The sequence below is a fragment of the Apteryx rowi genome, unplaced genomic scaffold (assembly GCF_003343035.1).
Source record: "Apteryx rowi isolate R43461 unplaced genomic scaffold, aptRow1 scaffold_150, whole genome shotgun sequence".
Classification (NCBI taxonomy): domain Eukaryota; kingdom Metazoa; phylum Chordata; class Aves; order Apterygiformes; family Apterygidae; genus Apteryx; species Apteryx rowi.
In genome coordinates this window covers 814,332-836,917 of record NW_020447753.1, presented here as the reverse complement: position 1 = coordinate 836,917, position 22,586 = coordinate 814,332, and the positions used below count along the sequence as shown (strand labels likewise).

The window sequence follows — 22,586 nt, the reverse complement described above, 5'->3', positions numbered from 1 at the left end:
TGACACAAGCAATATTGTAGGATTCCCTTCCTCACATCTTTATTCCGATTAAGGAAGACATTGGCCAAGACGATGGCTAAGCTTTATGTCCCATCCTCAGACATGAATCCTGTCTAAAAGGAAGCATGAAAATTAGGGGACTCCAGGTGTTCCTAGATTTCCCTCACTGCCACTGCCTCAACTAGCTATTTTTTCCCTTGTTTAAAAAAAAAAAAAGAGAGAGAGAAAGAGGGGGGAGAGAAGGAGGGGGAGAGAGAAACAGAGAAAAGGGAGAGAGAGAGGGAGAGAGAGAGGGAGAGAGAAGGAAAGAAATGCATGCATGCAAAGGTAAACTTAGCAAGACTGTTAATGTCAAAAGGTGAGTGCTCAAGCCAGTCTTTCTTATCACCACTTAGAAGACATCTGGAAGTCTATAACAAAGCAGGCACCACTGTCTGGCATTGAGCATTTTTATTCAGAGTTATATGATGATTCCTCACTCTGCAGTGGAGCTGTTTTGTTACTTGATACTTGTATTAAGGCAGCCCCTACAAACAAAACTAAAAATGGAACATCGTTGTGCATGGGATTGTAGACATGTACTCTTGGTTTTGCCTCTGTTTAACGTAAATTCTTTGGAAATGCAATAAAAAAGAAAAGTGCTTTTCTTTAGATCTTTCATTATGATATTGGGATGCTTGGACTAGAAGTATGTTTCTCAGAGTCCTATGTCTGTTTGGTCTATTTTGCCTCTCAAAAGAGAGAGGCAGTATGTGAATAATCTATGTATTGTCAACGAACTAAGGGCTCACTGCAAGAGGAATAAGGGGTCTCTGATAAGAGGAATATTTGTCTCATAAGTAAATTTTGAAGGTTTCTGATTAATTACAATACCTGTAAAAGCTGACACTGTGGTGACTGAGAATTAATGAAGGAATAGGTTCAGGGTTTTATGCTGAAAAATGCTTCAGCATGACTTACATTTTTTTACTCCACTTGTGTTTAGATAGTTGATTTCTCATCATTTTCGAATGAATGCTTTTCATTCTTTTCAGCAGTTGTAACTCTTCTTTTGTTCACTCTTCCTCACCAGATATAGCCACTGTGTTTAAGCCTTTAAAGTTTTTTTCAGAGCCTGTTACTGGTTCTGCTGGACTTAAATTAAAAAAAGGAAATGCTATTTTCTTTCCTGTACTTTCAGGCACTGTTGATAAAGGTGAAAGAGAGTAGGACTGAAAAATATTTTCTTTACATAGCAGTATAGCTTGCTGCTATCAGTGGGGAATTTCTGTCTTTTAAACAGCCACAGAATCTTGTTTTATCCCTAAATCCATTTTGGTGATGACTAAACAAGATAGTGCTCTGCACTTCATCTAGCTTTTCCTGTTGAAATCTTCTATGCCCAGTTAATAGTTTACTCTTCTCAGCTTTTCGGTATTATGTACTGTTACAGGTACTTAAAAATCCACTCARATTTCCAAGGCACACAGACTTCGGACAAGTGAGCATAATCTTTAATGAAAGTGCACTAAAATCATGGGAGGCCCAATACTGTTGTAGAAATTGAAAAGCTTAGCACAGAACTGAGTTCTTAAATTTGTATTAATTAAATCCTCTCTGAATTGAGGAAGCAAATCTCTTCCTTTTTTTTAAGTCCCTGTTCTTTTTATTTCTTTTTTTTTTTTAATGCTGATGTTTTTTTCAGGGAAGAAGCCAAAACCTTCTCGTCCTGAGTCCCCTACTACAACTCCTAACATATCTGTGAAAAAGAAAAACAAAGATGGAAAGGGTAAGTCAAATAGTTGTCTTTGGAAGTTTTTAAAAGAATATTGTTTCTGAGTAACCTTTAGAAAGAAAAAGTCTACTAGCTTTCTGATGATGTAAAAATAGGTCTTATGCTCAGATGTGGTTGCCACCTCCTCCTAAAGCAAGGAAAAAGTTCGTGCAAGAGTTCTCTTTGAGATAGTCAGTTTCTGGGAGGAATAATGCATTTGTCATTTTAGTTGCAAAGGTTCTTGGAAAATCTTCAACCCCTCCCAGAGGCTGCTGTGTTTCAAGTGAAGTCTTGGGGGTTGCTTTGCATTGTATTAGGGTTTTGGGTGATGTGGTTATTTCGACAGCCAGTATTTGAAAACATTTTGCATCTGCCTGTGTCTGATTCTGCACGAGGAGATAATCAAGGCTGCCAGCTGGGCAGCAGGAAATGCCAGGCCCTTAATTTTTAGGGCAAGTTGTAAAGCAGCTAGAAAACTTAGGCAGCTGAGGTCCTTGATAGTTCCTTCACTCCTCCTGTGGTTAAAAAGAAAAAGGCAAATAAAGATCACATAACTGACATAATAAATAATTTTCTGCAGACTGAACTATTCAGTAGCACCTGCCAGTTTCGTCAGCAAATTGGTTGCTTTGCTGTTGGGTCTAGCACCCCGCTGGTGCACAGGCTCATCTGAATGGCAGGTTGCTGCGCCTGGCTGCCACCGAGTTCTGCGCTCAGTGGGAGCTGGAGATGAGCCTCTCTGTGTCACCGCAAGTGTGCTGCGCGCGTGCCTAGGCACTGATGTGCTTTTGTCACCTAAACTGCTTGCATGCTGTGCAGTACTTGCCAGGCGATAAGCCCAGCAAAACTCGGAAGGTGGCACAAGAGTGTCAGACTCTCTTGCCATCAGCAAAATTGCTAAATTGACAAATGAGTATGGGCTTTTTCTTTCTAAGAGTGCTTTTCTGCGATAAGAGAAAAAACTGTTTAAGAAGTTACTGTCAGAAGTTTGGAGTATGTATTGTTAATAGATTTTTTTTTTTCCAGTAAAAACCTGATTTTTTTTTTAAGTCAAAATGAAAGAAAAGCTGGTGTCAGAGGAACCCCTAARTAATGTTTGAATGAAATAATGGAAAATATCAAAATAGCTAGCTACCGAGTTAAAAGACAGAAGAATGTTTCAATTGATGAAAACAAAGGATACATGATAATATTTCATATTTGTCCGTTATTACAAAATTATGAATTCAGAAGGAATTAAAAAGGAGTGTGTTGCTTGAAACCAGTGCCTGTTATGAAAAAGTTGCCACAAAAGTTTGTTTAGCATTTTGAGGAACATAGAATTGAAGCAAAAGGGATATTAATATAACCACTCATGGTATTGAAGCAGCTGGAAGATCATATGAGTTGCCTGTCTCTCTCTATTCATAGCGTTACCCATAGGGAGAACATGTATTCTAAAATACCAAGTTCTCGATTTAATTATTTTATGCGRTGCATGGAGAAAACTGAGTTTTCTACTTACTACTACTTCTGCTGTGATTCACAGGAAGTTAAAAATTTTGTCTGTGAGTAAAAACATTGTTTTTGCGGACAGTCGTCTTCACAATGATTTTCAGTGGCTAAACAGTGACAAGTTCTTAGATTTGTCGGGATGCAATTCAGCATTTTTAGTCTAGACTACAACAAAAGCACCCTGGATTAGATGATAAGTGGCTGGGAATGCCCTCATTCCTGACTGACATTATATCTTACCTACGCAGTCTTAACCTTTTCCTTTAGGGTGTCCTAAGGCAAACAGTCTGACATTTCTATGTAAGCTGGAAGGCGTTTGTTGCAAAGCCAGTGTTCTTTTTCCCTAGAGATGTTCACTCTTCAAGTTTTCACCTTCTGAAGGAGCTGTTAACATTTTGTACTGTCAGTGCTGATGACATTGCTGAATACCTCAGCAAACTTCCATTATAAAGTACTTGCAAGTAATCCCCAAAATTTTAGGCAGATGTGTTTTTTCCGTCACTGGAGCTGACCAACTCAGAATGAGCGCTCGATGCAGTGGACAACAATGTAACAATGTAGATTATCATATAATAACATAGGAGTATTAAGAATTTGTAGGGCAGCTTGTCTAGTTTAAAAAAAAATAAAACTTGTGGTCACTGAAGTTTACAAAACTGCAGAGTAAAACTGAAGTTAACAGATACTGTCACATTCTGATTCACTGGGCATCATTTTTGTGAAACTGAAAAAATCTGCATGTGCCGTCCTTCCTGCATTTTTGCATCATTGCTTGTGGGAGGAGATACTTTCATACAAGAAGTCTTCTTCCTTTTTCAGACTAACTCAGAAGCTTATATGCAGCTTCAAGTGTCCAAAAGCACATCAGACACTGCAAGCCATAGTGAGAAAAAGCAGGAGTAAGGATCTCATTAGTTGTATAAGTTTTCGTTCCTAAATGCATTTTGGGGAGAAAAAAAATGTAAATTTTGCAGTAGTTTTAAGCATTCACAATCTGTGATTTTATAGTCTCTCTTTTTTGTGTGGTAAACACTGAACRGATGTGATGCGTTTTCATATGTAAGTGTTTGTATTTCTTGTTTGTAAAATGAAGTTTGGATGTTGTCTACCAGCGTGCTCAAGCTCTCATTTGGGTTGGGAAGGAAAAAAAAAAAAATTGCTCTGAATATTACTTTTGAAGGTTTGCCTACCTCAGCATATACTATTGATGTCCCATATAAATACAGTTGTTACAAGTAAGGATTTTGTTTATCCTTTTAAAGGATTATAACAGCCATCTCAGTTTGGCAAAGTATTTAATCAGGGGCTTAATTTCCAGTGGTTTCAGAAGATGAACCCAAACATGTTCCTATTCCAGGTAAAATAGTAGTGACTGCTCCTGTAACTGGACCAGGCATAAGGGAAGAGTACGAGTAGGTGATTAATGCTGTATAATACTGGTGATTGGAATGGGCTGACTCTCTCTATATGTTATAGATAATGGCTATGGCATTTGGGCACCCAGATTAAAGTATCTACCAAAAATACCTTCCCATGCCCTTCAGTCACTCAATCACTCATTAGTCTCAATCACGTATTAGAATGTATTCATAAAGATACCAGCTTCTTAACTTTTAGGTTATTTGCAACATTAATAAAATCTAGTCAACTAATATAATAATATCTTTTTCTGTGTCCTTAAATAATTTTATATTTATTTTAGGAAATACTATTTATCTCTGGGAGTTTTTGCTAGCGCTGCTCCAGGACAAAGCTACATGTCCTAAATATATCAAATGGACTCAAAGAGAGAAGGGCATTTTCAAACTGGTAGATTCCAAGGCTGTGTCCAGGTTGTGGGGAAAACACAAAAACAAACCTGACATGAATTATGAAACAATGGGTAGAGCTCTCAGGTATGTATATTTTTAATAATACACCGTTTTTGTTGTCGTAGTGTTTGCATGCATTAAACGCCTCATCTAATTTTGTTTAACAACAGTAAAGAGTTAGTATGCTGTCAGCTTGGGAAATAGAGAAGTTATTTTAGGAAAACAAATAAGCTAATTAAAAGTAACCTAAAGCCAAAAATCAGTCATCTCCTGTATTGGCTTGGACGTTTTCACTGCTGTTGCAAAAACTGCTTCTTCAAAATCAGCCACAGACGAAGTAAGAAATTGAAGATTCCAAGTGTGGCAAGTATTTATGTAAAATTTGAATGTGCCTTTTCCAAACAATCCTTATTTTAGGTATATTAGAGCTAGTGAAATGATCTCTACCAGTGGGAGGTATGTTTTGGGGAATTTCGGTCTGTGTGTGGTTCTGTGAACTTCTGTGTACAGGCAGCTTAAAAGCTATGTATCTCTGCCTATCAAATTGGGATATTTCTCATACAGMAAAGATTGTGCAAAATAAGCAGACATCCATGAACATGAGTGACTCAAGCTTCAGTCCTTCCTACTGATTGATACTCTGGATGAACAGCTGTATTTTTCTCTTCATTTCCCTTCCTCCCTCACCTTGGTGTCAACACCACCATTTTAAATTGTCCTATTAATTTGTAGCAGTGCTGTCCTGTTCCTTTTGCTTTCTTGTAGTAAAAAGGTCTGTGTGTGCTCATTGGTGAATAAGCATGAATTTGGTAACTAAATAACTGTGTGACTTGGGGAGAATTTGAAGTTAGAGTATTAGTTTATAGCAGACATGGCAAGTCACTGAGTTCTTCTCTTTCTCTGCAGAGATACCTGAAGTTGAAATGAAAAGGCTACAGGAAATACCAGTAGAAAAGAGTCATTTGGGGAACAAAACATACTGTTTAAGTTGAGCGCTCCTTTATAACCAAGAAATTAGGCAGTAATATTTTAAATGAAACCCTAAGCCTCCACATCCATGTTACTGCTTGTCTTGTTGTCTGGGTTTTTTTGTTTTGTTTTTGTTTTTTGGTCAAAAACACTGYGTAACTTGTTGATGTATGTATGCTTTAAACAGATACTATTACCAAAGAGGAATACTGGCTAAAGTAGAAGGTCAACGCCTAGTGTACCAATTTAAAGAAATGCCAAAAGATCTCGTCTATATAGATGATGAGGATGCAAGTCCTAGCACTGAATCGTCCGATTCAACTTTGCTCTCAGCTCCTGTGGCCAGTAGAAACCAGTCGAGCAGATCTAGAGCGTCTGCAAATGTGGGAACAAAGGGAGGATCTACCACAGTTTTAAAAACGGGAAATCCAAAGCCTGCTAAACTTAAGGAGCACGTAGAAGTTGTACAGCAGCAGACACCTGGCTTGACTTCAGAAGTTTTGAGGACAATGCAATCTACGCAGTCAGCATATCCCACTCAGCTTTTTCGGACGGTTCATGTAATGCAGCCATTGCAGTCCCTCACAGAAGGACATGCAGCTGTAACCAGTAATGTTCCAGATGAAACATTAAATCCCTCGGTTCAGAACATAAGGTAAGAAAGCGTAAATAAAATGAATGTATGAATAGTAATAAATTCACTTGGTGATGGCCAGATAGACTAGGTTCTTTGTTACGCTTCAGAAAACTGCTTGTCTCCTAATTCAGTTCTAGTGAAATGACTGCTGCACGAGTGACCTAGGAACTGGGAGTTTTTATATGTTGCAACAGGTACACTCAGGTCTTTTGTGGAGGGAAGCACATCTTTCCTGCAGCATTAGGGCAGAGAAAAGCCTTTACTTTTCTTTAAAATTAGTATTGTCAATTCTATCCTGCAGCACTTGCAGTATTTTCATGACTGCTTTTTCATTAACTGGTGTCTTCAGTGTTGAATTATACATGGTGTACCTATATGTTCCCTTCAAAAAGATTTTTCTCCTTGCTGCTTAATTTTTCTTCTTATAAATTCTTCCATCTCTTTCATCTTATGTATCGTCCCCATTTACAACAGGGGAAAGCTCCGTGCTATCTTCTGTAGCATTTTGCTGCCATTATGAGAGCATCTTCTTCTAATTTTAGAAAACAATTATCAGAATAACCTCGTGAGAGTTTTGTATCTGTAGACTGTTGTGGGGAGACAGTCATACTTCCATGCTTAATTTGTAAGTCAGCTAGCTAGCACTAAAGAGCATTTAAGCATCGTTACTCCTTTGCACCTTCAAGTTGTAAGCAGCATCCTAATTGGAGAGACTTTAAAAGTAATCACTTAAGCCTGGGTTTGCTCTTTTTAGTGTTAGATACTTGCCTGAACTGTTCCCTGACAGCATTTTTGTCTCCACTAACTGCAAAGGATCTAAAATGAAYGTTCTTGTAATTTAGTCCCTTCATGGGGATGTTTGAATTGTATGTGATGATTCTGGACCTCAAAGCTGTTTCGTGAAAGCTTCAAAAATTACCGAATTATCAGCATCACTCTTTCTGAGACTTGCTATTTTAAGTTCAATGTTCTAATGTTTATTATTTTGTGATACAAGATGGCAGTAATGCTATTTCCTGCTCCCTCCCTTGTTTGTGCCTTTGAAAATCATATTCAGAGCCAGCGATCAGATCTGGCATTGTATGGCTATCTGAGGTTAGCCATGAATTTTGTCAGCTAGAAATAAGTAATGGCATATTAATCAGATTGAATCATTTTTTGGCTTCCAAAAAATAAGTTTTGCTTTCTCATCTCTGCTAGTAGAGGGATATTATAAAAGCCAATCAATAATTAAAACTCCACTTACCTTAAAAGGAAGAGGGATTAAGGAAAATTCAAAATAGCAAAAGCAGCTATATTTTTAAGCAATGATAACTAAAAAGCCTAGATCAGTCTTCACTGGCAGATGTAATAGAACAAATCAGAAGGGTTTTAGGAGATAATAAAATAGTTGAGGAATCTGAAGATTTTCCTTGTACATATAGAGGATGACAAACCAAGACTTCAGCTTCAGATGACCAAAAAAAAAAAAAGTTGTATTACCTGCTTGTTCCTTGGTGTGAAAAATAGTTTTAAAATTATCCCTGGACTTTCTAGTTTGAATCCTTGTGTTCTTTTAATTTCCTTAAAAAAATTATGAAATGTCCTTATTAGTGCTGCATTATGAGAAATTCACAGACTAATAAAGGTTTGAGGGGAATAAATAAATTAAGCCAAGAAAAGAAAATATCTTTTCATAGTTATACTGATGGGCACTGTAAAAACTGGAAAGAATTACTATTGTAAGTAGACAATAACTGTTTTCATTTGTCCTTTAATTCCAAATGATTTTTAATTTTTGAAACAAAATTGTGTTTTACTGATTATTCTCATCAACTGGAGTTATTTCAAGATGTATGTATGGGAGGGAAAGTTTATATTTGATCAGAAGCTTAGGTAAAGGTTTTTCCCTAAGTATGAAAAATTTAGTAGAATACAGAAAGGGAAAATAAAACCAGTTTTGGAATTTACTTAGAGAATTAAATGATAAAAATCTGTATCAGTGTGGTGTGTCTTTAAATAAGTTTTAAAGCCTACAAAGGAAGCTACTACATACCGTGCAAGCCTATGATTTCGGGGTTGGTGAAAGATTTAATTATCTGTAAGTTGTAAAAAAGTGTCTAGGGTAATGCAGAGAAAGGAAATGAGTAAAGACATAATTGAAGCTATGCAGTACAACTTAAGGCAGGAGAATAATGCTATTAAATATCAGCAGGGAGAGAGCTGAGCAATTTACAGAGTTAAATGGCCCTAGACTAGATCTAGGCTAGATTATGTATCAAAAACAGTATCAACAGTATAAAAAGTTTAACAATGGTAACAACAAATAGAATATCTGTAATAACTACTAAGGAAGGCAGACAAGCAGTCCATCTTCAAATGTGGAAAACTGCATGATGATATTATAACATCCTATTGCATTACAATATTTCGCAATTAGACTGTGGGCATGAGCTAAGGGGAAAAAAGTAGTAGAGATGACACTCGTGTGAAGTTCCAATGAAATAAGAGCATTAAAAACTTAGAATTCTGTATCGCATTGTTTGTAAACTTCTTACGTTAATAACTTAAATGTTTTTCTGTGAAGTCTTCAATTCCACTTTTCCTAGCCATGATGACAAAGAACCTTAGCTAGATCAAGAAAAACAGAGAAGACCCAACCCAAGGTGTTGCTGAGTCCTGTGCAGTCTTTGCCCATCCCAGGACCCCAAAATACCATTTATGGTGGATATATTTCTGTTCAGATACAAAATGCAAATTTCAAATATTTTTGGTGAGGTAGAAAGACACATTTAAAACTTTTTGAAGCATATGTTTTAGGTCTGGTTTATAAAACAACTAAAAMAAAGGAATTGCATTTTGGTTTTGTTTGTTCAAGCAGCCATAAATATGTAGCAGTTGTATGAGACTGTGTACATGTTCTACATTGCCTCAGGGGAGCTTCCGTAAAAGACAAAAGGAACGGTCTGTTGGATTTTAAAATATACAGCAGGTTTGGTTCCCATTACAGAATAAGGGCTGACCAACCTTCTGATGTATGAACACCATAGGATTGTGTTTGAAGGAACTGTATGGTCGTTTTTTAAGGAAGCATGAGGAACAATAGCAATATTGGAATATGCTAGTTGCTGTTGAGAGGCAGAGGCATGTTGTTGGACAAGGTCATTTGGGAGAAAAGGCAAGCCAGGTCTGGGAAACGTTCCTTAGGAGAAGTTTCTTTCTGACGCCTGCTGGGTAGCGGTTGGGCTCTGCCTTGAAGCATGAATGTCTTGGTCCCATATAATTTCTTATGTAATGTAACTTCTAAAGCTTCATTCATATAAATGTTCACCCCTCTTCTTCATGGTAATATTTTTCCCTCTGCAGTAGTTTCCTTCCATAGTGTTGCAAGGGGAAAAAAAGTCATGCGATTGACCTATTATAGAAAAAATATCGAGGGTTTTTGAGGTTAGAACAATTAGCTTCTTAACACTTACCATATCCTTCAGGGAAGAAGTCCAAACAGGCATGTTTTATGTTAAGGAACTTATTAAAAGAATCATATTTGAGGAATGCTGGGAAAGGTGTTTTGTGTCAATATCAATATTGCTTTCTCTGTAAGGTGGCGTTGCCTGGTAAAGTCCTCTCCCTAGAGCATTGCTGGGAGTCTTCGGCACCCATTCTTCCAGGGCCTCTTTGTGCTTTTTAAAGAAATTGTAAATAGGAATGACGATGGAAATCAGGGAATCCATATTCTTTGCAATACAGACAATGGCTTAATTTATAACTGCACAAAGCTTGTATAGTTTTGTGTGATTTCAGTGGAGAGTAGCATCCTATACCTGCTTTGCAGTGGTCCTGCATGTAGCAGGTACCTGCCAGAGACATGGGGCCGATGAGTTCTGTCCTTAGCTATAGCTTCTCTCTTGTTGTAATCAAGTTTTGTATTAAAGTAACTGCAGGCTAGAACGGTACCTTGAGAAGATGATACTCTTTAGCTGTCCATAGGCTGTTATTTGCAAAGYACTACTTTGGTTTACACTCTGAAATCTCATGGGTTGGTTTAAAGAAAGGTCTTGTCTTTATAGATGGCTTTTGAGGGGCATTTTATACCACTTTTGGTGCTGCTATATGCAGGAGACAAGGAGAATGTTGTTGGCCAGGGGAGGGYGGCAGGAGCCAGGCAGGACCAGGTCTTGCAGACTGGACATGACATGTAGTAGTCCAGACAGGAATATTCAGAATTGCAAAAGTGCTGTGTGTGAGGACATCACCTGCTGCTCTTCTGGAGGCCTGACTGTGCTCTGGTTCAGTGCATGCAAGTGAAGTTACTGACGTTTCCGATCCTGTAATTGCAAGCTGAATTTGGCACAGTGTGATTCCAGTGATAAGACAGAAATATAAAGGTCTCTCCAGATGACTATTCTATTTCTAATTTTTTTCCAGTGAGCTGGTTTTCATTAACAAAAAAAAAAAGTCTCTTTGAATTCATTGCTTGTAAAATTGTTTTTTCTTCTTTTTAACTTTTTTCACTTTTTTTTACTTGCACAGGTTAACCAAATTTCTGGTCTACACAGGTATTTTATCAGAGTAATTTGAGTTCTGCCTTGGAATTGGTGTCACTACAATAGGCTTGGGATTCAGCTCCATATTTATAGAGTCCTTCTGAGCCTAGAGGGTATCCATTTTTTTATTCTAGAAAGTGCAAGTCTCCTGTAAGGCCTCTGTCATGAGCAGTCTGGGACATCCTACAGAGAGCTCTAAGGTGCTTATGTTTAGGCAGTTGAATCGCACCCTTGAATAACCGGTGGCCTGGATGCAGACACTATTTGTTTACCTTTAATATAGAGTAGTAGTGATTTAAGATGGAGCGTCTTTTACATAGTGGAAAGATCTTATGTTACTAACAGTTCAGAAAGGATAATTTTTGTGAACTTGTAGTAATTTAAAGTTAAATGTGTGCCTACTTACTTCTTACTGACTGTATGGGACATAGCTCAATTTTCTAGCTGACAGCTCTGTATACTAAGAAATTTTGAATTAGTTGGCTGTCAAGAGTTGCTGTGCAATTCTTTAGCAAACTTCAGGTTTTAAATAGTTTGATTCTCTTCTGTATTTTCAAGTTGTCTTTGTGATAGTTTGGACTGAGCACGTCATAAGACCAGTATCTTGATTCTGTTCTGTAGCTGAGGAAAAACTACAGATCACAGAGGACCAATGGGGCGTTCTATGTTCACTTTGAACTGGGGAACTACTGCATGATGGCTCACCCACAGTTTCCATCTTAACCTTTTTGCAACCTTTGAGGTAGAAAATATTGCAGTAATTCGTCCTGAAGCTGACACAAGTGTGGACCACAGCAGCAAGATCCTCATTTCAGAGGAGAAGGATCTAGCTGAAGGTGAATCATGTTTTTTTTTTTTCCTCTCTGTCCGAGAGCCTTCAGTGCAAGAAGAGTGATGAAGTCAACAATATGCCAATATAGTGGATTGCCCTGATAACCAGAGGGAATTACCTGAGTGTCATGTCTGCCCCAAGCACACATGTATGCTTTCTGCTATTGTCCCATAGCCAGGTGGTAAACATGACTATGTCCAGGCTATGATATAAGCTAACTGTTGGCGATACAACTGCAGCTATTCTGATGCTGAAAGATACACAGATTTGTCTAATGTGCATTTATCAATACAGCTGGCATTTCATTTGAAGTATTTTCTTCATCTTGTGTCAAGTATAGACATTAACTTGTGTAAGCYATGCAGTGAATGTCACTGTTATGATCTGTAATAATTTGCATCCCATCTATATACCCTTTGCTTATGCATGCATAGCCACACAGACACAGGGAAACAGTCTGGCACTGTTCTACACAGATTTTGCATTAACCATTTGCTTTCTTATATTCAGTGCTTTTTCCCTGACTAAGGAAGAGATTCAAATCTGCATGACATCAGCAGTTGTTGTAGCTCAGGACTCCTCTGTCATTCTTGCAGGTATGCTGAATAAAAGCTATCACGAATGACAGTCTTGGTAGGGCTCTCTGGGACTAGGGGGAGAACATGAACAACGTCAGCCAAATACGAGGCCTGCTGAGGACTCCAGGAGATCAGCAGCATCTCCTGACCCATGTGGAAGGCCCTTCTTTGGTTAACGAACATCAACGCGGATGCTTTGCCTGTTTGCAGTTCAGTGGAAGACTTCTGAGTGCAGCAAGTTGGCATCTTTATGCTCCAAAGAAAAGGCTGAACTAGAAGCTCTCTTAAGACACTGGCTAGCAAACACTGTTGGATCTCACCACTGCTTGAGCCTTCCCCACGGGGAGGGAGCAGAGGAGTTGTTGGGAAGAGTTGATCTTTGTGCTCTTTTAAGTGATGGCTGCACTGCATCCCAAGTTTGAGGATGATGAGGAAAATGCCCTTCCTGAGGAAGGTATTGGTCAAAACTAGGCTGATGTGATCTCGGCTTCTATAAGAAGCACTCATTTAGCTTACAAGGGGATGCATTTCTCAGGACACTGTTATGATAGGATCAGCTCCTATCAAGTAAAAGACTTTTTTTATAACTTTCCGTTTTGATTTGATTTTCGTGCAGCTGAGAAGCGGTCTTTACTGGGTTTCTGAATTAATTTCTGTAGTAGGTAGGAACAAGGCAGGAGGGACTTAGAATCATCTAGACCAATTCACTTTGTTTCTGCACAGTAAGAAACTATCTGCAAGGGCTATCTTTAGATCTATTTGTCACTGTGGAAAGAGGTGGGGTTTCTGCAGCTTTCTATAAGTAGCACAGGTTAAGAGTCTTTTTTCAGGCGACTGTGTGGTTATGTAAAATTGTGGAAAGAGGGCTCTGTAGACCCTGTGGGTCAGTAAAAAGGACACCAGGCTTGAGTTGAGACCTCTGTCTCCATCCTCATGACATAACAAATTATCTTGTCTGGACAAAGAGCTAGACAAGAACAGGCAAGTTCTATCCTCCCTTAGGAGGAGGCTATATGAAGATTTTTGCGTTAAAACATCAAGTATCTTTCTACATCTTGTGGGCATCTATAGTTAGACTGGTTAGCAGCTCCTTCCTATACACAAGTCTTGCACTGTAAAATGACTATGGTTGTGATATGTTAGGGTGAAGTATTTACAGTCTTGCTGGCAACTCTTTGAGGATCAGATAAACGAGTGCAGTTGTGGTTTGCAGTGCCGGTAGAGCTCCTGTGTTGCATATTTGGCCGATACTTCCTAAATTCACTCAAGAGATTGCCTCTTGACTCAGGCATTTGAAGTGGTTCTGACTAGCACACCCCACCCCTTCACCTCCCTTGCACTTCTTAGGTTGATTGAATGAGCTGCTTGTAACCAGTTATTTGAACGAATTGGGAAAGTCCCTGGAATTTGCCCATTTATGTCTAGGCCAACTTTTCCCCTATAGCTGTAGGTTGAATAATAGGTATGTTGGTGAAGGAAATTTCCTTTTGTTACCTCTCTCTATGTATTTCTTAATATTGCCTTGTTTCATTTGCTTTTGTGCTGTGAAATGTTTTGTTTACCTTGGCTTGTAGCTTTAATTTTTTTGTATTTTTTCTCATCTTTTCTCCACTTCAGAAGCTTTGCAAATAAATTACCATGAATAAACTTGCTTTTCCTACCTGTCAGTTAGTGTTTGCTTTATCATTATTCACCTCATGATGAACTAATGTGATGTTGCACAGCTCTAGACTATTAATGGTACCAAATAAACCAAGAAATAGATTTTTATCATTTTCTACCAGGCTAAAATGACTTCAGAATTTTTGTCATTCTTTTCCCAGTAGTAACCAGACTGTTTAGTGGCAGCATTTCCTTTTCATCATTATTGCTTAATGTTGTTCTTTTTGGAACTTCAAGAGGAACTTTTAAAGTAATACTCAACAAATTTGTAGCTTTGACTAGGAAGAGTGTTAGTGAACTGACAGTGCAATTCAGAAGTATAGCAAAATATACATTTAAAAGCACCTAAAATAATCTAGCCCAGTATTAACAAGCTATCTTGAGTTGCATATATCTTTTTTTTTTTTTTTTGGTAAAACAAAYATAAAAAGATTAACCAAGGAATACCTATATATTAACCTATATATTTTTTCAGTGATATTCAAGGGAAATAATCTGAGCAGCTAGATTTCAGTTCATGAACAGACACAGTTGTCTTAGTGTTACCAATTGAGTCAAAATTTCTGCTTGACTTCTACTGCAAATGACAACACATTTATGGTGCTGTATGCAACTTAATCCTGTGCTTGAACACTCATCTGCCACATGCCTTCCCCCGAGCAAGTATACACCATATGTGTTTTGACTGAGGGACAAAATGAAGCATCTGGAATAAAATATTACTCACAGTATGATGTTTAGGTACAGGTCTTGCTTTTGTGAGAAATAAAATGGTTTAACATCAACACACAAATGATTATTACTGCATGCTGAGTCAAATACTTTGGTTCAGTGCTCTCAGAGCTATTGCTCCCAGGGCTGTGCAGAATGCTCTCTGCATTGATTACATCCAGTTCTTATTTTTGAGGTTGTTTGCAGCCACAACTGCTAGAGGCATTTATTTTTATTATTTTATTTTTAAACAAAACAGCTAAAGGGCAAGAGGGTAGCTTCAAAGTAATACTTGCACAGTATACTAGGACAGGCTGGCWGCTTCAGCTGCTGCTTTTCAAAGTTGCAACTATTCAGTTGGTGCTAATCCTTCAGGCACAAATATGTTGTCTCATGGATTAAGGAGTTGCCTCAGTACCCACTCTCTTACTCGGATACTTTTAAGGCTTTTCTGAGGGCAAGTGTCAACTGTCTTTCTTCCTTAGCTGGTCCTATGGACTTTCATGGGTTGTTTTAACTGTATCTGTGTGACATTTTGATTTTACTGCAATTTTGTTTAACTGTAGATAGTTCATGTTATTTAAAAAAAGCTAGTGGACACCCTTCTGCAGTTACACATGGACATTTGTGTGTGTTTGTTTTTTCTGTCAAACTCCAAGGGGAAATATTTATATTTAAAAAGAAATATATAGGTCTGAAAACCCTTAGCAGACCTGCTGACTCTGGTGCTGTCACTCTGAGCCTTGCACTGTAAGTTCCATTGCTTGTATTTCCTGTGCAGCACCTATTTCAGCCTGGTGCATGAAATCCAGAAGTTGGAGAGAAAGAAGTGGTCGCTCCACAGCTGGTGCTTCCCAGCCAGCCCATTTCCATGAGCATTTCTCTTGGCCTCTCTCCACTGTCGTGTGACCCAGGAGCTCAAGACTGTGCCCGTCAGCAGTCCCTCTGCACTCTAGTGTCAGACACATTGACACTAGATGTGTCAGCTTTTGCATCCCAGCTATATGGTCTTTCTATGTGACTTGCAAGGGAGCCTCATGGGCTAGTATTTGGATTTGTTTTGCTATAGAGACATTCCTGGATACTGCTGACTTCTCTTCTTTCTTATGAGGAGAAAGCTACAGATAAGGGATTCTGTTTCTTATATTATTAAGCCCACATAGGAGGTGGGAAGTGTCGCCTGTAGTAGGAACTGGCTGCTGGAGGATGCTAAGGAAGGGGAAGCTGATGTGCTCTGAGCTTAATACCAGCTGGGTTACTGGAGTTGTTTTTGCTGGGGGAATCTTTGGAGGTTAGAGAAAGGCCTTCCCCAGAGGACCGAGCTGAGACCTGGGAAGGCTTCTACAAGTGTTACTTCACTCGCCTCTGCTGCTGTGTTGTGGAAGAGGGGAGTAGAGCTCCCCGTGCTATTGGAGTATCTGCCTCCACATTGCCCCTAGTTTCAGCATCAATTAAGTCCTGCCCACTTTGGTAAGCTTTTTGTTGCAATCATGACAGCAAGAACATGGTTTTTGAATGGAAGTTTTGATTATGCTGAGTCTGATCTTGCTGGCCRGTAGCAAAACTCTGGCAAGTAGGATTTCACAGAGCTGTAAAAGTTGGTACCAGTTGGGCTATAGAAAGGAGGACATTGAATGATAGATAGATAGTAGGCAACTCTCATAGTGTAGCTGAGAATCAAACTTACAGAAGGGAGAGCGTGCTGTATTGCGCATGGACTTAAAAGCAGAAATATTGAAGGTAAGTGTCTTTCAATTTAAAATGATTTCAACAGAGGTAGAAATAAGCTAGGAGGAGACAATTATGTTTATCTTCACTTGTTTTCTTTAACATACTTGACACTATGAGTGAGAGGTTAAGACTGAAAAAGCAGAGGAAGATTGGCAGGAAAAAACACTGAAGCAAAGCRGGAAGGTCAGAGAGAACTTTGCAGGACAGAGAAAAGGAGAGAAAAAAATTGTCAGGGACAGTGTGGCATGATGGGTTGGAGCAAACGGCCAAATAGCAGAGTGGAAACAAAATTTAACAAAGCTGATTTAGAGAGGGGGGAAAAAGTGATGGAGACTCAGGACTGTAAAAAGTAAATGTGGAGTAAACCATTCTCAGAAATTGTAGGTTTAAAAATAAACATGGCACTGCAAAATTACCATGATTTATAAGGTGCTAAAAATAAAGGTGCAAAGGGAATGAGAAATAGCAATATAAATACTGTGGGAACAGTGTAGAAGTGGTTTCCCTTCCCTCCCTTCTTCCCTCCCCTGGAAATCATTCACTTCACCAGGAGTGTGGGGTTTCTTTGTGTGTGCATGTGTGTGTGTGTTTGGGTTTTTGTTGTTGTTGTTGTTGTTGTTGTTTTTTAACATAGCTATGTTGCAGGACTGAAGTGCATGTGCTTCAGCCACGTTTCTAAATCACCGTTTTCCATTGTGTACTTCAGTGATATGGCTGTTAATCTTCTAACTTTGTCCTCTCAGCTGTACCTATATCGAAAGTAATACTGTACCCAGGTCTGTCAGCCTGAAATTGATGGAATCATTCCTAATTTAAACTTCTTCTGGGGGCAGATTCTGGTCGCTTGATTTACCCGTAGGAGTGTGTAAGCCTGGCAGACAGAGGGAGAGCTGTGTGTCCTGGGAGTCTGAGAAGGTCCTGATGACACTCACCATTACTGTGCAGATGCTTGTGCGTATAGTTACACACGTACATGGATGGTAGGAGAATTGAGGCCTGATTTACGATTTAATTCAGCCGGGTACCTTGTGAAATGAATGGTCCTTGTGTAGGGTTTGTTGATGCCTGAGATGGGGATATTGCATTTGATTCCCAGGTTTCTTCATGAAATACTGAATATCTCAAAGACAGACCATTGCTTTGGGAAATGTGTTACTGATTTAGGGGGGGGTTGTTTTATTAGGAGAGTGTTTCCCTTTTTGGAATCCTTAGAAAAATAATTGAATGCTTGTGATGCCAAGTGATTTTTTTTAATAGTAAAATTATTTTTAAACACTCTCAGTGGAARTATTCTGACCCTGCACTCTTCTCTAATCTGAATAGGACTTTACAGACTCCAACCCAGGTTCCAGTGGTGGTTTCTCCTGGAAATCAGCAGCTGCATACTGTAACACTCCAGACAGTGCCTCTGACTACAGTGATAGCCAGCACAGATCCAGCCTCAGCGACAACGCCCCAAAAATTTATTTTACAAGCCATTCCTACTTCACAAGCCATGACAGTTCTTAAAGAAAATGTCATGCTACAGTCTCAGAAGCCAGTCTCTCCTCCTTCATCAATCGTGCTGAGCCCGGCGCAAGTTCAGCAGGTTCTCACCAGCAGTGTGCAGACAATTTGCAATGGAACAGTCAACATGGCTTCATCTCCATCCTTCAGTGCCACTACCCCAGTGGTAACTTTTTCACCTAGCAGTTCGCAGATGGTAGCTCATCCGTCGGGCACAGTGATCACTTCAGTTATTAAAGCACCAGAAACTAAGCAGATTGGTGTACAAGGAGCGGTAAAAGAAGACGACAGTGATGAATTAGATGATACTGAGCAGTCAGAGCAGAGAATCCAGCAGCAACCTTTTGTGATGGTAGTATCCAGTTCAAATGGTTTCCCATCTAATGTGCAAGTGAAGCAAGAAAATGAGCCATTGGAACCCAGTTCATATAAATAAATTAAAAAAAAAAAAGACCCTGTGGATGATTATTTTCATAAATGTGATGTGACCTTTTCAGTTATGTATATATGATTTGATTCTGAAGCAGATGTTACAAAGCTACTTAATTTCTGCAGTTAATTGGTAGAATTCATGCTTTAGAATGGGTTTTGATTTTCTGTTAATTGCTAAATGTTACCATATAAATAAAATTACATATTACTCATGTTTCAAAATACAGGCATGAAGGAACATGCTTTTTTTATGCTATGAAGACTTTCTCTTGCGGTTTTTGGCCAAAGTTCCAAACTTCTTACATATTTGTATGTTTTCAGTCTGTTGCTAATTTACATTGCAATAACATTATTATAACCTTTTCTGTTTAATCCGTACATGTATCACTTAACTTTTGAAGCAGCAGTTACTTTTACTTTTGATGGGACATTTTCATTCCATGTGTATGAATTTTTTATGATCAAGTGTATCTATTTCATACCAGTGAATTACATCAGATTTAGACTTTGAATAATGGACAGTGATAACCAGGTATCCTCTTGTTGCGTTTTTTGCAACACACGCTCTCGTGTGTGCAAAATTAAATATACACTCCTATTGAGAGTACACAAAACATTTATTCCAGTAATGGACAATGCCAGGTCTATATTTTATATGAAAACATCAGATATATTTAATTACAGAAACTAATGGCATCACTACAGGTGCAAATGTTTCATGCCATTTTGTGACTATGAATTTTAACAATTTTGCTTTCTACTTCAGATTATTTTGTAAGGGGGGGAGGGAAATGAAATATACACAATTTATGCAGGTGTTCTGAGATTAGTACTGCTAAGAGTTCTTTTTTGATTGTAAATAATGTACATTCAATGTCACAAGGAAGTTTTTCAGCTAATTTGTTTCCATACAAATTTTTGATAGATGCAAATAAGATCATTATGTTTAGAGGTCTAATGTTATATGTATTCATATTACAGAGTGAATTTGTATTTAAAAGACAAATTTTTAAATATGGATCCCTTTGAACCTTGGGTCCTTGTCTTTTGTATTTTTAATTGGTTTATTATGAAAATAAATCAAATGGAAAAACACTTTTCTGTATTTACTCTGAAATGTTTTTATATGAATACAATGTTTTGATGATGATTATAAATCTCCAAAAGACACTGAGAAACAGGACAACATGATTAATCAATGTGGGCCTGTGGTGAAACATGAGCAAGTGAGCACTTTGTGAATCACTGCTGAACTCAGACTGGAATGCACCAACATGCTGTGTGTCTGAGCTTGCGATGGCACTGTTGCCTTTCAGGGAACAGTACTGTACCTTTTCATAGCTCAAATGAAAGTTGAGCTAAGGCCAGGACTTGGACTTCAACTTCTTTTCTGTCACTTCCCAGTAAGTTATAAACAAACAACCCCAAAAATTCAGCATAATTCTGGGGTGCCATTTATCGCAAAGGTCCTTGTAGCTTATATAACACTACTGAAGGCCCAAACTACTACATGGCCAAAACCTAGCATATTGCAAAATGTTTCAGGAGAATGTGGATTATAAATGAACATGATGCCTAGTAAGATTAGTTGAATGCAGAATTAAAAGAAACACCACTTTCTGTAACTGAATTTATCTAGGAGTTTTTTTGATTCCTTCCTAAGGTTAAAATTAAATAAAAACAGAAGAATACTAAAAAAACCTGATGGTAACAGAACTGTGCTAGAGATAGTTTGATCTAGCTGAGTAGAAGTAACTCTTAAAAACTGTACCTAACAAGCAGTTCTCTGCCACAGCTGCCCTGTTTCTTGGTGGTTAAAACTGCCTTGTTTAGTTGGATGAGTGGCTTTTTTTCCTCTTACTCCCCTGCAGTTAGGCTTTGACTTACAAATCCATGCATCTCACCCCATTTTCAGAGACTGGCAATACACAAACTGAAGTGACTGATGCCAAGTAACTGGTGGTTGTTTGTCTGGCAGCATTCCTTGCAACTAGGGAACTCAAGTTATTAGAATTGCACCCTCCACTTGAAGAGCTCTTGTGTTGTAGAAGTGCAGTCCTAATATTTTTTGTTACTTTCATCTTAATGAAAAAAGCACAGGCAATATTACTAGAAACGTGGATAAGCATTGTAAAAATATGATACAGTTCTTATCTTGAGGGCTTTATATTTCAAATTGACAAAAAGCATTGGGGAGGGAAGATACTTTTAGAATTAGATTGCAAAACAGGGATTTTATCCTATAATACAAATATTTCATAATACTAGAAAGCCTGAGGAAAATTTAAGGCTTGACTGGCATTACAGTGTTTGGGGGGAGTGGGTGTTTTGCTCATGTATTTGCTAGAAATAGGAAAAATCACACTAAGATTACAACTTTGAAAACAAAACCTCCTGTCATAGATGCAACTTTGCCAACAGAAAAACAATTTTGTCAGCTTAGTTTATGTCTTTTGGAGAAGTAGTATAGTTAGGCTGGCAGAAAACCTCCAGCAGACAATAACGGCATGTCTTTAACAGAAGACTCTGTTGTGTAACAAACCCTAAACGAAAATCATTATCTTCCCTCTCTGCACATCTCTTAGGCTCCAATGTATCCCCTGTATCTCCCCTGTATCCATTGTACTTTCAGCTCTCAATACGATGGGCTTTCAGAGTGGCGATGGAATGAAAAAGACAGAGCAGGTCATAAAACGAGGGCTCGTAGCTGGGGTTTGAGCAATTCCTCTCCCCTGCCTTTTTGCCTTTTCACAGCTGTTTTTGTTTGTGTCTGTGGTATTGGCCAAACAGAACGCACAATGTCAAATTCGAGCCACTGCTGACTCAGAAAGAAAAAAACAGAGGCTGCAGCTCCCTTCTGCACGCATGAGACTGAAGAAAAAACAAAACCACACCGCCCCCGCACTTAACGGAAAGGAGCCCGAGGAGCAACCTCGGAGCACCGGTGCTGCCCCGCGAAGGCCCCAGCTCCCGCTGCCGGGCGCCAGGACAGAAACCTGAGGCCACTGTTTCTCCCACTGCAGGGCCAGAGCTCCCGAGCTGCGGGAGCTCCTTGCCGGGCCAGAAAACTGCCGCTGGCGCTTGGCCGCCCCCAGGGTACCCTGCAGGCCGGGGCTGACAGCGGCGGCCTGCACCGCGGGCGAGGCCGGCGGATCCCTCCTGAACCCCCGGTTCATTAGCTTCGCGGCCCGTTTCTCTCCGCCTCACGCCCCAAAGGGCAGCCTGCACAGACTGAACCGTGCCAGTTCTCTGCCTTTTCTCGTATTTCCGTGGACCCTGTTTGGGAACCGCCGCTCTTGATTCTGGGGCGAACTCGAGCAAGGAAGCAGCCAACAACCGCCCCACCGCCGCCATCTCCCTCCCCGCCACACGCATGCGCACACCGCCACCCCCTGTCACCTGCCGTCGCGAGAGGAGGAAGGGGCGAGCAGGAAGGGCTTAAGGGCGACTCTGCCGTGACTGGTCCTCCAACTCTATGGGAGGAAGACGGTGGCGCTTGCCTCGGTAGCAATGGCCGCCCCGCCTCGTCACGAGGCGCGCGGGCGGAGCCCGCGGGGCGGGCTCGCCCCGATGCATCCCGTCAGCCTTTGCGCGCGCGCGGCTGCGGCCTTGGGGGTTGTCGTGCGGGTGCCTCGGCGAGTCCAGAAGTTTCCTGGGGGCGGCGGGCGGCATGGCGGCGGCGGGAGCGGCTCCCCCGCGGTGAGCGCCCCTTCCCCGCCCGCCCCTCCCCTCCCCTGCGCGCCCCCTCCCCTCCCCTGCGCGCCCCCTCCCCTCCCCTGCGCGCCCCCTCCTGCCTTCTCACCCCCTTGTGTCTCTTCGGCAGGTTCTCGGACGCGGACATCGACCAGGACCCGGGGGCAGCGGCGCAGGTGAGCGCCGCCCCCGGCCTCTATCTTTAGCCCGGGGCTGCGTAAGCGGCGGCCGGGGGCCCCCGTTGGCGCCGCTGG

At 40.0% G+C, this 22,586-nt stretch overlaps 2 protein-coding genes across 13 annotated transcripts in view; both read left to right on the top strand.

Annotated features, from left to right (window-relative positions):
* Positions 1-21,528, top strand: part of ELF1 (E74 like ETS transcription factor 1) — a 67,674-nt gene extending 46,146 nt beyond the window's left edge. For 4 of the 5 annotated variants that reach the window (XM_026058953.1, XM_026058952.1, XM_026058954.1 and 1 more), the window contains 4 exons: positions 1,685-1,768; positions 4,950-5,142; positions 6,215-6,682; positions 18,025-21,528. In XM_026058953.1, the coding sequence (XP_025914738.1) occupies positions 1,685-1,768; positions 4,950-5,142; positions 6,215-6,682; positions 18,025-18,643 (1,364 nt within the window). In that variant the 3' untranslated portion in view covers positions 18,644-21,528. Of the gene's footprint in view, positions 1-1,684; positions 1,769-4,949; positions 5,143-6,214; positions 6,683-17,534; positions 17,653-18,024 lie in introns of all 5 variants that reach the window. The other variant, XM_026058956.1, reaches the window with a different exon arrangement.
* A 619-nt stretch (positions 21,529-22,147) lies between these two features.
* SUGT1 (SGT1 homolog, MIS12 kinetochore complex assembly cochaperone) overlaps positions 22,148-22,586 on the top strand; it is a 29,625-nt gene continuing 29,186 nt past the window's right edge. For 6 of the 8 annotated variants that reach the window (XR_003252366.1, XM_026058960.1, XM_026058959.1 and 3 more), the window contains exons 1-2: positions 22,148-22,338; positions 22,463-22,508. Coding sequence is in view for 7 of the 8 variants with exons in the window: in XM_026058960.1 (XP_025914745.1) it covers positions 22,150-22,338; positions 22,463-22,508 (235 nt within the window). In the remaining variant the exon portion in view is untranslated. The remainder of the gene's footprint in view (positions 22,339-22,462; positions 22,509-22,586) is intronic. The other 2 variants (XM_026058962.1, XM_026058961.1) reach the window with 1 other exon arrangement.